Source organism: Trichomycterus rosablanca, chromosome 25 (genome assembly GCF_030014385.1).
Source record: "Trichomycterus rosablanca isolate fTriRos1 chromosome 25, fTriRos1.hap1, whole genome shotgun sequence".
Taxonomy (NCBI): Eukaryota; Metazoa; Chordata; class Actinopteri; order Siluriformes; family Trichomycteridae; genus Trichomycterus; species Trichomycterus rosablanca.
The window spans coordinates 7,564,090-7,579,576 of NC_086012.1; the positions used below are offsets into that span (position 1 = coordinate 7,564,090).

At 40.0% G+C, this 15,487-nt stretch overlaps 1 protein-coding gene across 1 annotated transcript in view; it reads right to left on the reverse strand.

Moving 5' to 3' along the window:
- vwa5b2 (von Willebrand factor A domain containing 5B2) overlaps window positions 1-15,487 on the reverse strand; it is a 49,142-nt gene that overhangs the window by 21,845 nt on the left and 11,810 nt on the right. Inside the window, exons 4-13 of the mRNA XM_062987535.1 lie at window positions 15,104-15,329; window positions 13,861-14,018; window positions 12,987-13,118; window positions 11,421-11,545; window positions 9,891-10,067; window positions 8,660-8,770; window positions 4,018-4,220; window positions 3,554-3,668; window positions 1,394-1,585; window positions 127-352 (exon numbers count right to left, since the gene is read on the reverse strand). Of these exons, the coding sequence (XP_062843605.1) occupies window positions 127-352; window positions 1,394-1,585; window positions 3,554-3,668; window positions 4,018-4,220; window positions 8,660-8,770; window positions 9,891-10,067; window positions 11,421-11,545; window positions 12,987-13,118; window positions 13,861-14,018; window positions 15,104-15,329 (1,665 nt within the window). The remainder of the gene's footprint in view (window positions 1-126; window positions 353-1,393; window positions 1,586-3,553; window positions 3,669-4,017; window positions 4,221-8,659; window positions 8,771-9,890; window positions 10,068-11,420; window positions 11,546-12,986; window positions 13,119-13,860; window positions 14,019-15,103; window positions 15,330-15,487) is intronic.

Sequence of the window (15,487 nt, forward strand, 5' to 3'; positions counted from 1 at the left end):
CAGTAACATATACCAGATGTTTTTTGGTAAATATTACGGCTGGCCTTGCAAAACAAACACACTAGAAATGTACTAGATTGATGTAAACATGTATATGAGCAGAATGGTTGGTGTTTTATCTGTTACCACTGTTGCCAGTGTTGTCTGGAACACTGGAGAACTCTGAGGAGATTTCATCTGAGATTTCTCTCAGTGCATCTTCAATGTTGTCTTCATATCCTCCTCCTCCTCCTCTCTCTTTCTCAGGTATTGGTGCTGCTAGTGGTTGTAGGAGTTCAGATGATTCGTGTGGGAGCTCAAACACCGACCCAAAAGAACCACAAGGGGCAGACCTGTTGGTATGACTTCTCACCTACAACCAGAACATGCTTTAATCCTTGTTCAGTTTGGCTATATTTTATTTTTAAGTATTAAAAAATGCAATTAACAAATAAATCAGTCTTAAAAAATAAAAAAACAACAATAACAATAGTAATAAACATTAAAAGCACCAGAATTTCTTAATGAATTACTAAAAAAATATAACGTCAGAAATATTGTCATAGGAAAATCATGCGTCCAAAATCGCATACTTAAACAGTACGTTCTAGATTCGAGGAAGTATGCACTGCTCAGCCGGTAAAGCAGTAAGCTTTTTCAGTACACAAGTATGCTGCTTCAAACGTACTATGTCCGCCATCTTACCAACGTCAAGTGATGCATGACGTTACATCACCGCAGTTATAAAAATTTTAAAAACAGACTAAATTAATTCTGTAGTTTTCCACAAAGCTACTAATAACATTATTCAGGGTTGTACCCAATCATAACATTTTAAATTTTTGTCTTACTTACACTTGTAAACAGCAGTCTCTTTGCTTTTCACCATCTATCAGCTCCAGTTGAATTATGGGATACATTAGCGGACCGCAAGTGTGCATCGTTTGCATACTCAAAAATGGCTGCCCATGAAGCAGGTCATCTGGGTACTTTTCGCGTACTCTTTAATGTATACTACGTATTCGGACATACTAACCGCTCTCGCATGCTGCTTTCGCGTACTGTTCAGTATGGAAGTATGCGATTTCGGACTCAGCTATAGTAATAATGTTAGGATGATGATTTTTTTAATGAGATCAGGAGACAGACTGCTATTCTCCTGTCTGGTAAAAGAGGGCAGTGCTGGCTGTAAGAATGAGCCTGTAGGAGATTTTAATTTCAGAGAAAGGCAAGTCAGTCTATCACTGTTGTTTACTTCTTCCTTCTTTGTATAAGCAATGCCCAAACTTAAAAAAAATGTTGATGTGCTCTCTTGTTTTAAGTGTTGAGACCCAGCGCCACCAACTGTATTATCCTCTATACTAAATTATCTTATCTTCTACTTTTTCTTCATCTGAGCTCCAGCCCTCCCAACACTTACTTCATTCTTTTTCACTTTAAATGCAGACACATCATAGAGAGTGGAGTAAGCAATCAAGCAGTTCCCTGGATAAAGTGGAGGAATCTCGGTGGGCGAGAGAAGAGCCTCCATGTTGTCCGGCAAATACCAGTCAACGCGCACATCTGTCAGCGCAGGTTCCAGAGCTTTCTTTAGGCACCTTATAAGCTACAGCAAGACAGTTATAAAGTAATGGGTTTGTAATTACTGTTGCAGTATAAAAGAAGTTAAAATTATACACCGATCAACCATAACATTAAAACCACCTCCTTGTTTCTACACTCACTGTCCATTTTAACAGCTCCACTTACTATATATAAGCACTTTGTAATTCTACAACTACTGACCGTAGTCCATCTGTTTCTCTGCATGCTTTGTTAGCCCTCTTTCATGCTGTTCTCCAATGGTCAGGACTCTCCCAGGACCACAACAGAGTAGGTATTATTTGGGTGGTGGATCATTCTCAGCACTGCAGTGACACTGACATGGTGGTGGTGTGTTAGTGTGTGTTGTGCTGGTATGAGTGGATCAGACACAGCAGCACTGCTGGAGTTATTAAACACCTCACTGTCAGTGCTGGACTGAGAATAGTCCACCAACCAAAAACATCCAGCCAACAGCGCCCCGTGGGCAGCGTCCTGTGCCCACTGATAAAGGTCTAGAACAGAGGTCACTAACAGGCGGACCGCGGTCCGGACCCAGAAGCTGTCCCATACTGACCCGGACCTACAGCCAAAACAGAAAGTTATGATTTGAAACCTGACGGAGCGCTTCTATTTTAACCGGCGCAGCTTTTGTAGTCTTTACGGTAGCGGTTTAGCGGATGAGAAAACGCACAGACCAATCACGTGACACCACTCAGCCAATCAAGTCTGTGCATTCCAGCCGGTAAACACTGCGACTCTACAGTGCAGACAGATGAGAGTTAGAGGCGAGTTACATGTGAAAAGACGGTGGAAAGAAAAAGAAAGATAGCGAACGTAGAAAAAAACGAAGGGAGAGATACAGACGACTGTGCAGACAGGAGACAAATGGCGCTCTCCAAAAAAGAAACGTGTACAGCGAAAATACAGCATTTAATCCATGATGGAGAGACTAATTTCTGTTCTTACTTCCCACTGGAGCACAATTTATTTTTATTTTCTCTTAATTTGATAAGAGAAAGGTTTGATAAGGTGGTGCGGTCCGGGTCCTCTCTGTGTGGAGTTTGCATGTTCTCCCCGTGTCTGTGTGGGTTTACTCCGGGTGCTCCGGTTTCCTCCCACAGTCCAGAGGTGTGTAAGTGAGGTGAACTGGAGACACTAAATTGTCCATGACTGTGTTCGATATAACCTTGTGAACTGATGAATCTTGTGTAATGAGTAACTACCGTTTCTGTCATGAATGTAACCAAAGTGTAAAACATGACATTAAAATCATAATAAATAAACAGACATTTGATTTGACAGTCAGTTATTGATTACATGCAGATGTTGATACAACTACTAGGCTATTTATATATAATATATTTGTTATAATATATATAGCAGTGATAGCTCAGTGGTTAAGGTACTGGACTAGTAAACAGAAGGTTGCTGGTTGAAGCCCCGCCACCACCAAGTTGCCACTGTTGGGTCCCTGAGCAAGGCTCTTAACCCTCAGTTACTCATTGTGTTCATCTCATTGTGTAAGTCGCTTTGGATATATATATGTATATATATATATATATAGTTAAACATTCCGGACCTTTGCTTCTAGAAATTTTCTCTAACTGGACCTCTTTAAATTTTAGTTGAATACCCCTGGTCTATAAGATGACCAACTCAAACAGCAGCAATAGATGAGCGATCGTCTCTGACTTTACATCTACAAGGTGGACCAACTAGGTAGGAGTGTCTTATAGAGTGGACAGTGAGTGGACATGGTATTTAAAAACTCCAGCAGTGTTGCTGTGTCTGATCCACTCATACCAGCACACAACACACACTAACACACCACCACCATGTCAGTGTCACTGCAGTGCTGAGAATGATCCACCACCCAAATAATACCTACTCTGCTTTTAAAGACTGTATTAATAATGAGGGTTGATTGGGATAAATGTCTGGAAACTTTTAGCTTGTTTCTTTCCACTAGATGGCGACAGTAAGCGCTCACCTTTGGCTGCAGTCTTTCATTCTCACTGAGGATCTCCGTCCTTCCTCCAGTCAGTCTGGCAACACCGAGAAGGAACCTTCTGCATGCCCGAGGCCCGAGACCCAGTCCAAAACACCTACACACATCACCAGTCAGTATACTGAGATAATTCGGTCATTCATAGGTTGTTTCTTCTGAGGCAATGAACCAATTTCCATAGCAACTGCCTAGGAACACCTCAGCAGCCACCTCCTATCTCTTACTACCCAATTAGCAACAACTTAGCAACCACCTAGTAACAGCAACACTTTAACGACAACATAGAAATAGCTTAGCAACCCCTTAGCAATTAACCTGTGTCTGACTTTTATTATATTGATGAATTGCATTACATTTCACACTGTACAAGTTGACCTGCAAGAAGTGTTGTTTTTCTACAACAATATCGAAACATTTTGTGTATGCATTATCTTTTACATGTTTACCTGGCATTACAGGTGTTCCGTCTGACCAGCTCTAGCACCCGACCTACATTGCAGAGTGAGCCATCAGTAAGGATGAAGAGCTGTCGAGGGCATCTACGATGTGGAGGCTGGTGGTACACCCAGGACAGCGCATCAAACAAGTTACCGCCACCTAGATCAACATGCAACTTTTGCACATATTCCAATACCTGTGCTACTGCAATCTTTTAAATGAAAAAAGAGAGAAAGGTTTGTCTGTTATATGAAGTCATACCATTTATTGACACTTTATGTACACTGTTTAGACAAACTTCTAATAGAATTTTAGACTGTTTCTGTAAAAATCTGAGTCCATTTAGCTATAAGATGATTGCAGATCTTTTGCTGATGTTGGAAGGAAAGGCCTGGCTTGCAATTTATGTTTTAATTTATCCCACTGGTGTTCATGTGAGGACTGGAAACTGGATTTCATTTACACCAAACTTGTCAAACGATGTTTTTCAGATCCAACTTAGTGCACTGGGGCACACAGCCTCTCTCTTCAGGATTCAACTGCTTATCAACACCTTAGCCACCACTAAGCAACAGCCTAGGAACACCCGATATCACTTGGCAAATGCCTAGCAACAACTTAGCCACCACCAAGCGACAGCTTAGAGTCTTGGTTTGGTGGTTGCCAGGAGAACGGTACTTGTCTGACTGCATTGTGCGAAGTGTAACGTAGCGGGGATTATGGTGTGAGGTTGTTTTTCAGGAGTTGGGCTCGGCCCCTTAGTTCCAGTGAAAGGAACTCTTAATGCTTCAGCATACCAAAAGATTTTAGACAATTTCATGCTCCCAACTTTGTGGGAACAGTTTGGGGATGGCCCCTTCCTGTTCCAACATGACAGCGCACCAGTGCACAAAGCAAGGTCCATAAAGACATGAATGAGCAAGTTTGGTGTGGAAGAACTTGACTGGCCTGCACAGAGTCCTGACCTCAACCCGATAGAACACCTTTGGGATGAATTAGAGCAGAGACTGTGAGCTAAGTGGTGGCTAAGTTGTTGCTAGGCATTTGCCAAGTGATTCTCATCCAACATCAGTGTCTGGCCTCACAAATGCGCTTCTGGAAGAATGGTCAAAAATTCCCATAAACACACTTCTAAACATTGTGGAAAGTCTTCCCAGAAGAGTTGAAGCTGTTATAGCTGCAAAGGGTGGGCCAACATCATATTAAACCCTATGGATTGAGAATGGGATGTTTTAAGAATGGGATATGCGTGTGAAGGCAGACGAGCGAATACTTTTGGCAAAATAGTGTATATATACATATTTGCAATCTGTGTTTCAGTTCATCCCACTGGTGTTCATTATGGATAATCTGAGGGCTCTGTGGAGGAACCTGGATTTTCTTTACATCAAACTTGTCAAACTATGTTTTTAGACCCCACTAGGCTGTGTGCAGGGGCACAGCCTCTCCCCTCAGTGTTTACACAACATGATAAATAAACATTAATATCACAACTGAGTGAAAGTCCAAACTTATAAAAAAGACTTCTGTTGTTTCAGAATTGTTTTGGACCTATGATTAGTACTTAAATTTGTCTTGGCTAAGGTCATTGGTCTTCCAAATAAAACTTTATAGTGAATAACATAGTGATAAACAATATTCTTGATATATGGAAATAATATCTAAATATCTGAATGCAGGATAATGTTGCGTGAAATAATTACTAATGTTTGTACAAAAAAGCTATAATAAATAAATAACAATATTTTATACAATTGCTTTACTATCAAAAACAAAAGGTGATCAACTAAATTGTTCATTTCAGCTTTTCACACAGGTTTAATGTGCGGTTTAACATATGTTTTCATAAATCCAATTGTTAATCCAACCGCTCTGGCTTTGCCAGTAGCTGGAAGCATGTGGAGTGGGCTAGGTGTGTATGTGAAAACCTTCTACCTTAAACCTTAGAAGGCTTACAATCAAAACCCAGGTCTGCTTTGGCTGATACATGATGCAAAATGTCAGGCAGGTCACCATATGGTACTATGTGTTTTAAGTGCTGTTTGTTCTGGATGACACTGGAACAGCAAAATCTGATACTGCTGTGCCATGGCAACCTGCTGTGCTGACCAGCACATGGATTGTTATCAGCATAGAAGGTTAGCTCATAGATAAACCATTACCACACAGCATTCAGTAGAAGAAAATGTCATTAGGTTTTTCATTTCAACCAACCTGCTCAGTACCAAGTTAATCTAATAATCAGACCAATGCTAGGAGTTACGAATTAAATATACACATTGTGTCTGTCTGAAAACCTAGTGAGCTCTCTACATAAATTGCATTTTACATTATTCTCTGTGCGCTCCCGAGAGGAAGGCTGTCTAAATTCTTAGATACCTTATGATTCTGCCCACTAAGGTGCTTTAATTTGAGTGATAATCTGACTGATTAACAAGGGAGCATTCAGTGCAGCACAACATTTCTCACAAAAAAGCAACGAACGAGGTTCTTTTCAAATGTAAATGAATTCTCATTGATTTGTAATTTGTATAAAGGTGTGCAAGTGTCATTGCAATATTTACAAATTCAGGCTTGTCAGTGACAATTTAACCATACACAGAGGGAGATGCCCATTGATTTGAAAGACCTGAGGCTAACTGTGTTAGCTTAGTAAGCTAAAACTTAATTGCTGTCTAAGTAGTGCGCCTAAATAATCTGCCTTATGAGTTTGATGTCTTATTAGAATCGTCTCTACTTAGGCAGGGGCCTAGGTAGGCAGTAGCAAGAAAGGAAGCTCAATAGGTTTTCAGACAGACCCCATATTTGCAAAACTGTGTGGACGTCTGAGCATGACCTTGTTGGATATCCTATTCCAAAAACCATGTGCATTAATATGAGTTGGCCAAACAAAGCCTCCACTTCTCTGTAAAGACCTATTACAAGATTTTTGAGTGTGTGTATGATGGTTTTTTCTTCACACCAAACTTAAATTAACCATGTATTTTTGAACCTAGTGGTGTGCACCAAATTGTTGCCAAAAAAGTTGGAAGCACATAGTCAATATTACAGCGATCAGCCATAACATTAAAACATTAAAACCACCTCCTTGTTTCTACACTCACTGTCCATTTTATCAGCTCCACTTACCATATAGAAGCACTTTGTAGCTCTACAATTACTGACTGTAGTCCATCTGTTTCTCTGCATGCTTTGTTAGCCCCCTTTCATGCTGTTCTTCAATGGTCAGGACCCCCACAGGACCACTACAGAGTAGGTATTATTTAGGTGGTGGATCATTCTCAGCACTGCAGTGACACTGACATGTTGGTGGTGTGTTAGTGTGTGTTGTGCTGGTATGAGTGGATCAGACACAGCAGCACTGCTGGAGTTTTTAAACACCTCACTGTCCCTGCTGGACAGAGAATAGTCCACCATCCAAAAATATATCCAGCCAACAGCTCCCTGTGGGCAGCGTCCTGTGACCACTCATGAAGGTCTTGAAGATGACCAACTCAAACAGCAGCAATAGATGAGCGATCGTCTCTGACTTTACATGTATTAGGTGGACCAGCTAGGTAGGAGTGTCTAATAGAGTGGACAGTGAGTGGACACGGTATTCAAAAACTCCAGCAGCGCTGCTGTGTTTTATCCACTCATACCAGCACAACAAACATTAACACACCACCACCATGTCAGTGTCACTGCAGTGCTGAGAATGATCCACCACCTAAATAATACCTGCTCTGTGGTGGTCCTGTGGGGGTCCTGATCATTAAAGAACAGGGTGAAAGCAGGCTAAAAAGGTATGTAGAGAAACAGATGAACTACAGTCAGTAATTGTAGAACTACAAAGTGCTCCTATATTGTAATATTGTAGTGAGTGTAGAAACATAGAGGTGGTCATAATATTATGCCTAATCGGTGTATAAAGAACAAGAAAAGACAAAAAAAAAAAAAAACTTAAGGAGTGAGACTAAAAGGTGTCATTTTAAAGAGTATGGTGTGTGATTGTGTGTTGTGCAAATCAAACAGTATCATGTGTAACTGTGCAAATCAAATAGTAATAGCTCTAATTGTGGTTTGGTGCAGTCCTAAAGTCTAATAAGACTTAATAACCTTTCCCAAACTGATATATTCTAACAAAGTTCTAAATTTTTAGGTCATGTCATAATGTTTCTGTCTAAGGCAAAGTGATGTTCATGTTTTACAGGGCTGACTGAAATCAAATCTGGTTGTGTTCAATTACTACATTGGCTTACAGTCAACTGTTTAATTAAGTAACCAAGGAGACAAAGATTGAAAGATAGATTTTTTTTTTGTTTTATGATCAAAAAATGATCAACCATGCAATAACAGAGATAATTGGAAAGAGGGCAATTGTTGTTTTACACCACTTTATGATTTTACCACACATTTACACCACCACAAACACTGGTTTAATTATCTAACTTTGGTTAAGTTAATCATTGGTTAAGTTATTCAATTAACATACAAGCTACACAGGCATGTTTTAGGCTAAAATTAAGTGGTTCAGTGGTTATTCAACACAATTGTGTAAAACTGAAAGTCAGGAAAGGACCGTACTTAGTACCTCAGGAATGGAGGAGTGTTTTATAATATCTGACTAAGAAGCTGTGGTTATATTGTGAATAGAAGGCTGTCACTTACATCAGTGCAGGGCTTGCTGGAGGCAAAGAGAGGCTTAACGGTTGAGCCAAAGCTAGCAATGTTCACAATTACACCATGAGGGAGACTCTTCATGGCCACCAGCATACTGTCCTATTTGGAAGTGTAAAGAAATAAAGAATTAATAAACAAAATTGACTTTTTTAAATGCATTTTCTCCCTGTAGCACGTCCAATTTTCACCCAATTAAATTATGCTACCTCTCTACTGGTGCTGACCCCCACCCTGATTGAGGAGAGCGAACTGACACATGCCCCCTCCGACATGTGTGCAGTAGCCGACTGCATCTTTTCACCTGCACGAGGTGAGTTCATATGCAGATCAGCCTTGTGCACGGAGAGTCACACTCTAATCGCACTCCAATAAGACTCTAATAAGACTCCATCAGCGACAGAGGTCAGCCAGTAGAGGTTGTATTGCATCAGTTATGAGGTCCCTATCTGGCTCCCTCCCTGGATGAACAACAGCCAAACGTTGTTCATATAGCCGCCCAGCCCAGCCGGATGGCAGAGCTGTGATTCAATACGATGTATTGGAAATCCCAGCTCTGGTGTGCTAGTGTATTTTACCGCTGCACCACCTGAGCGGCCAAGGGGACTTTATAACTTTTTATGGGGCAACTAGTCTACTAGCCTATTTTTTCTGAAGACAAATTGTTGGTGATTTTTTGGCTCCATTAGACTTGATTTAACTCATAACTAAGTTTAATTTAATTTATTTACCCAATTAGTTATAATAAGCCTTAGTTATAACAGAATATAAAACCACTGGAATCACAGAATATTGATTTATTCTTTCACTTCAATGACCACACTTGTGGTAAGTCTGGCACCAGCCAGAATCACTGGGCACAAAACACTCTGAATGCACTACAGGGCATTACACACTTGGACATTTAGTTAGTCACTTTTGGAGGCAATATAAAGCAGGCAAGCCTTCTTCTGTGTGTTCCTGAGAGACAGGAAGAATCCTGAATACTCTCCAGAGGACCCTGGTGCTTTGCAGTACCCACACCGACTGCTGCACCACCATGTTAGGTATCCTGTTGAAGGTGTATTCCTGACTTGTAAACAGTGTTTCATGTTGGTTATTGAAGATACATAAATAAAAAGAACCATGAAAAATTTAAATCAATAAAAAAATGAGTAAGAAATTTTTTTTCTACATGATTCTGAAAGAACAATAATCCATAAAACAAATATTTATTGTGCACCTTGATTTTGTTAATGGTGTGCTGTGTCATGTTGGTGCTTCGGTTGATGAGGAACAGAAGCTCCCTGTTGGCCTGTTGCAGGTCCAGAGGCTTGGACATCAAATCCGGGCAGAAGTTTAGCATCAACACTGGGTTATTTAGCATATCTTTATGGTAACGTTTCCGCACATACTCCAGCTGAAGATCATAAAAACAGATGTTAACCACAGCACAAGTATCTGTAGAACATATTTTATAGTGGTGGACAAAATAACAAAAACACACAATATAAAATATTAATACACAAGCAGAGATTGAACGATTATATTGACTGGCACTGCGTGTTGGCCCCATTTATGACCCCTAGGACTGGAGCTGCCCACCCTGATTATAGACAAAGACACAGAGCTTGGGAGTTCTAGGTCATAGAAACTTCTGGTGATCAGGGATGTTCGGTTGCTGTCGTTCTGCCTCTCTAGTCTGATCACTCAGGTTTGATGACGGTGGGAGAGGTGGGTGCTGATGTCCTGTGAAAGCCTTCATGACTGTGTTACCTGCTAGTTATCCCTTTTAGTTATGCTGTAATAGTTAGGGGTGCTGGAGTCTCATGCTACTCTCGCTCTACTTAACAAGTTCACATTTTAACCACATTTTCTGTTGTTTTACCCCAAGGTGGTTCTGACGGAAATCTGTTTACCCACTGAGGTTGAATCTTGCATGTTGAGACTGCTGTGCCAACAATGCTGCTCCTGCTAGATGTGACAGAAACCTGGCGTGTTTGCACCAAAAATGTCAGAAACTCACTATGGACTTTATCACAGACTGGACTGAATAATGAAGAACTCTTTACAATTATTTACATTGTTATTATCATTTGCTAGTTATAACTTTTAGTTCAATTTGATTTTGTGTATGTATAATTTGTTAAAATCCTATTTATTCAAAATTTCCTCCAGGCCACCCAAGGAGGATGGAGGTCCCTGCTGAGTCTGGTTCCTCTTAAGGTTCCCATAAGGTTTCTCTTCCAGTATTTTTAAGGGAGTTTTCCTTGCCACTGTCGCCCTTGGCTTGCTCAACAAGAGTTTTGGTCTGTTGGTCCTGGATTCTGTAAAGTTGCTTTGAGACAATGTCCATTGTAAAAAGTGCTATACAAATAAATGTAACTTGACTTGACTGTCAAATAATAACAGCACTTATTAGGTAGAACGGGATTTAAAGTAGCTATTAACTTGTCAGAAAATACAGGCATGAAAATAACAAATAATAAATCACCCCTATACCCCATCATAACAAAACTAAAAACTGTATCCTATAAATTTTACAAAGCTGGAAGTCATTGCTGAGTTGCTGTTCATTAACCATTTTGTATCGAAGGCTTATGTGCAATGTATAATTTGTGTAAGAAAGTATAAGGAGTCTAAACTGTGGACCCCTGAGCAGTGAAAAAATATTATGGTCTAATATTTTACGCACAAAACTTTTAAATCCCAAGACACTTACAACCGTATGTAAAAGTTTGACTTTAACTGTAAACTGCAAGTCAGTTCTTACATTCTTCTGAGGCTCTGCCTCCTTACAGACATGGCGAATAAAATCACGACGGGTACTGATCTGCTGCTGATACTGGCTGAAGGTAAGCCGGCCCCGCTCCAAAATAACTAATGGGCTGTGAGGCTCTGTAAAAAAAATCATGCTGTTGTAAAACTTTTAAGACAGACAACAAATTAGAGAACAAAGCATTACACAAAATTACCTGAAATATTCTAAAATGTGAGTCAGAATCACGCAAGCAGGAATATGATGATTTAGGGAAAGGTGAGATAAACATAGGGTTATGGAATTTCTAGATTATTATGACTGATGATGATAATAAAAAAATGATTGCACTAAATGTCCCACAACCCATGAAAGTTAGATCTTCGGCCTATGAACGAGGGCAGAGCTTGCTCTATAGTTGGGCATTCTGTAACAATATCCCAGCATAATGCCTTTAATTTTTTTTAAGATAAACAGATTTACTCCCTGAGCAAAGTGAATCCCTTAAGTGGTTACAGCTTAAATAAAGGTAAATGCTAGATAGAGTCCTCTTCAGTTACAATCAAATAATGATAGATAGAGATGGACGGACAGGATATTAAACCAGACTAAGTGGTGATTAGATTTTACCTGATCAGTCACATTTCAATCAACAAACAATGCTGTATACGGGTCTTTGGGATAGTGCTACATAATATATATTTCCAATTATATTAAATATTAAATCTAAGTTTAATATTAAATATTAAATCTAAATATTAAAACCACTGTGGAAAGCTGTAGCTTCAATGGTGCTACCAGAAGGCAGTCAGGTGGTCTTTCTTCTCAGTACAGCTCTTTGTGAGAATCCACTGCTGGCTGGAATGAAGAGACAGCCAGAAACAGCAAGCATGTCAGAGGAGTTGGGTTGTAGTGTGTGGCTCTCATTGGCCAGCATGGGGGTGGTGCAACTAACAATGTAATTGTAACAGGTAATTGAAAATAACTAAAATGAAAGAATATTAGGGATGTAACGATACCTACGATGCAATGCGATTCACGATACGATTTTCTCCAGATTTTTTAAACAAAATCAAATTGAAGACAAATTATGATAAAGTTTCCTTTTACTATTTCTCTTAAAAAAAATAATAAAATGCTGTATGTGTGCTTATCTTTTATTTATCTAAATAATGAATGCCCTTTAATTTCTAAGGTAGGTACAAACTATGCAAAACAATGCTGCACATTTCCCTTTTTGTGTAAAAAAATTTTGAAATGAAATAAATCCCACATTAAATAAATAAATGAATAATACAAATAAAGAAACTATCCTCACATAAATAAATTTGGCTGGAAATGTCAGAACCTGGCAACCCTGTAGTGACGTCAACCAGGCGAGGTGAATAGCGCCAGTGCTCCGCTGTTTAAAGTGAATATCGATTCATTATACATGTAAACCAATGTGAATCAATTTTTAACTGTCTTGTGGTGTATCGTTACATCCCTAAAGAATATGCAAGAAGGAAATGCAGGAAAAAAATCTATCAAGGTAACTGACCAATCTGGTTTAAAACTCAAGTTTGTACTAGCCCTTCTTACCACTTAGGTGCAGGATAATCTCTAAGTGACGGTCGTAGGGGTGTTCCTCTGCTAAGGTGATGTAGGTAGCTGAGGCAGATTGAGCACTGGGGTCTGCATCTGCCCTCAGTGCGTGGGTTGGACTCTCTAGACCTAAACAGTGCAGCAGGCAGAGAGAGCATGATGATAGATACAGGTAGTTGTGGAGATGGATGATTAGGATTAGGTGGCATAAGAAAAAATAACAGGTAAAACAAGGGCAGACTAGCAGAGGGGAGCAAAGATGGTGCATTAGTAAATCTGATGCATCATAATACAAATTAAATGTGCACCACTCAAAAAATAAGGAAACACTTAATCATCATAGTTAATTGAAATTTAGGAATTCCATCTTCTGATGAAAACCACAGAGCCATTGTCAAATCTTACAGATCTTACACATCAGAGAAGGCATGATGTGATAGTGTGGGGATCTTCTCAATATAGGGACAGGATGGGGTCTGCAGCAGCAAAGGAAATTGCGATATGGGAATTGAACAACACTAGATCGGAAGGGAAAAGGGAAAATAAAAAAGAGGTACTGCAGGTTGCTTCAGTCCTTGGTCAATGGTAATGTTGAACAAAATAAAATTTTTTAAATATTAAAATTGGATAGACTTACAATGTACACTGATTAGGCATAACAGACTGCAGACTGGAAACACCCCACAAGACACCCTACACATCAACTTTGAGGATAAAATATTCACTTGCTGCCTAATATATCCCACCCACTAACAGGTGCCATGATGAAGAGATCATCAGTGTTATTCACTTCACCTATCAGTGGTCATAATGTTATGCCTGATCGGTGTAAGCTGTTGCTGCTAAAAGCAGTACAGTTCCTGTGAATTACCTGCGAGTAGACAGGCCCCTCGAACTAGCAGCTGAAAACTGAGCTCGTAGGGTGCAAGGTTAGTTGCAGGGCTGGAGAATAGAGAATGAACGCACTGCTCATTGATTTCCAGTATCTTATCCTGCTTACCAGACACACCACCAAAACATCTTGTCGCACTGGCATGAGAAAAAAAGAATTGAAAGAGATGCTGTTAATAGTGAACAAACAAAAGTTGTTTAATCATTGTAAACCTAAAACTTAGCACAAGTATTTTTATTTACTTAATTGCTGCTCTGTCTGTAAATTGCGAATTGGAAACAGTCATAATCATTAAGTAGTTCGCTGTTATATCTTTAGCTTTATAGATATACACTGATCAGACATAACATTAAAACCACCTCCTTGTTTCTACACTCACTGTTCATTTTATTAGCTCCACTTACCATATAGAAGCACTTTGTAGTTCTACAATTACTGACTGTACTCCATCTGTTTCTCTGCATACTTTTTAGCCTGCTTTCACTCTGTTCTTCAGTTGTCAGGGCCCCCACAGGACCACCACAGAGCAGGTATTATTTAGGTGGTGGATCATTCTTAGCACTGCAGTGACACTGACATGGTGGTGGTTTGTTAGTGTGTGTTGTGCTGGTATGAATGGATCAGACACAGCAGCGCTGCTGGAGTTTTTAAATACTGTGTCCACTCACTGTCCACTCTATTAGACACACCTACTTGGTTGGTCCAACTTGTAGATGTAAAGTCAGAGACGATCGCTCATCTATTGCTGCTGTTTGAGTTGATCATCTTCTAGACCTTCATCAGTGGTTGCAGGACGCTGCCCATGGGGCACTGTTGGCTGGATATTTCTGGTTTGTGGACTATTCTCAGTCCAGCAGTGACAGTGACTCCAGCAGCGCTGCTGTGTCTGATCCACTCATACCAGTATAACACACACTAACACACCACCACCATGTCAGTGTCACTGCAGTGCTGAGAATGATCCACCACCCAGATAATACCTGCTCTGTAGTGGTCCTCTGAGGTCCTGACCATTCAAGAACAGCATAAAAGAGGGCTAACAAAGAATGTAGGGAAACAGATGGACTACAGTCAGTAATTGTAGAACTACAAAGTGCTTCTATATGGTAAGTGGAGCTGATAAAATGAACAGTGAGTGTAGAAACAAGGAGGTGGTTTTAATGTTATGGCTGATCAGTGTATATAAATACACAGCCAGAAAAAAGAAAGAAAGAATGTTCACCTTGTCTCATCAGATTTTCCTCCAGTTTCATTTTTCGTTAGTTGCATCCTGGCTCTTACTATGGGTGTAAACACTGTAGGATAGATCAGGTGGATTGCACCATTCTCTAATGTGGGGAGTACCAGAGTGGTACTGATGACGACTGATACACCCTCCATGGGGGCAATGAGCCCTGTTCCTACAACAAAGGTAGTTCTCTCCAGATCCTCGTCCAGCAGCAGATGACCTGAACACAGAACCACAAAAGAATAAGGTCCAGAAAATTTACCTGAATCTACCATTCAAAGCTTTATTTTCACAATGAAAGGAAACATTAGACCAGACCAGACTAAAATGTTTAATGTCAAACACAGTCATGGACAATTTTGTTTCTCCAATTCACCC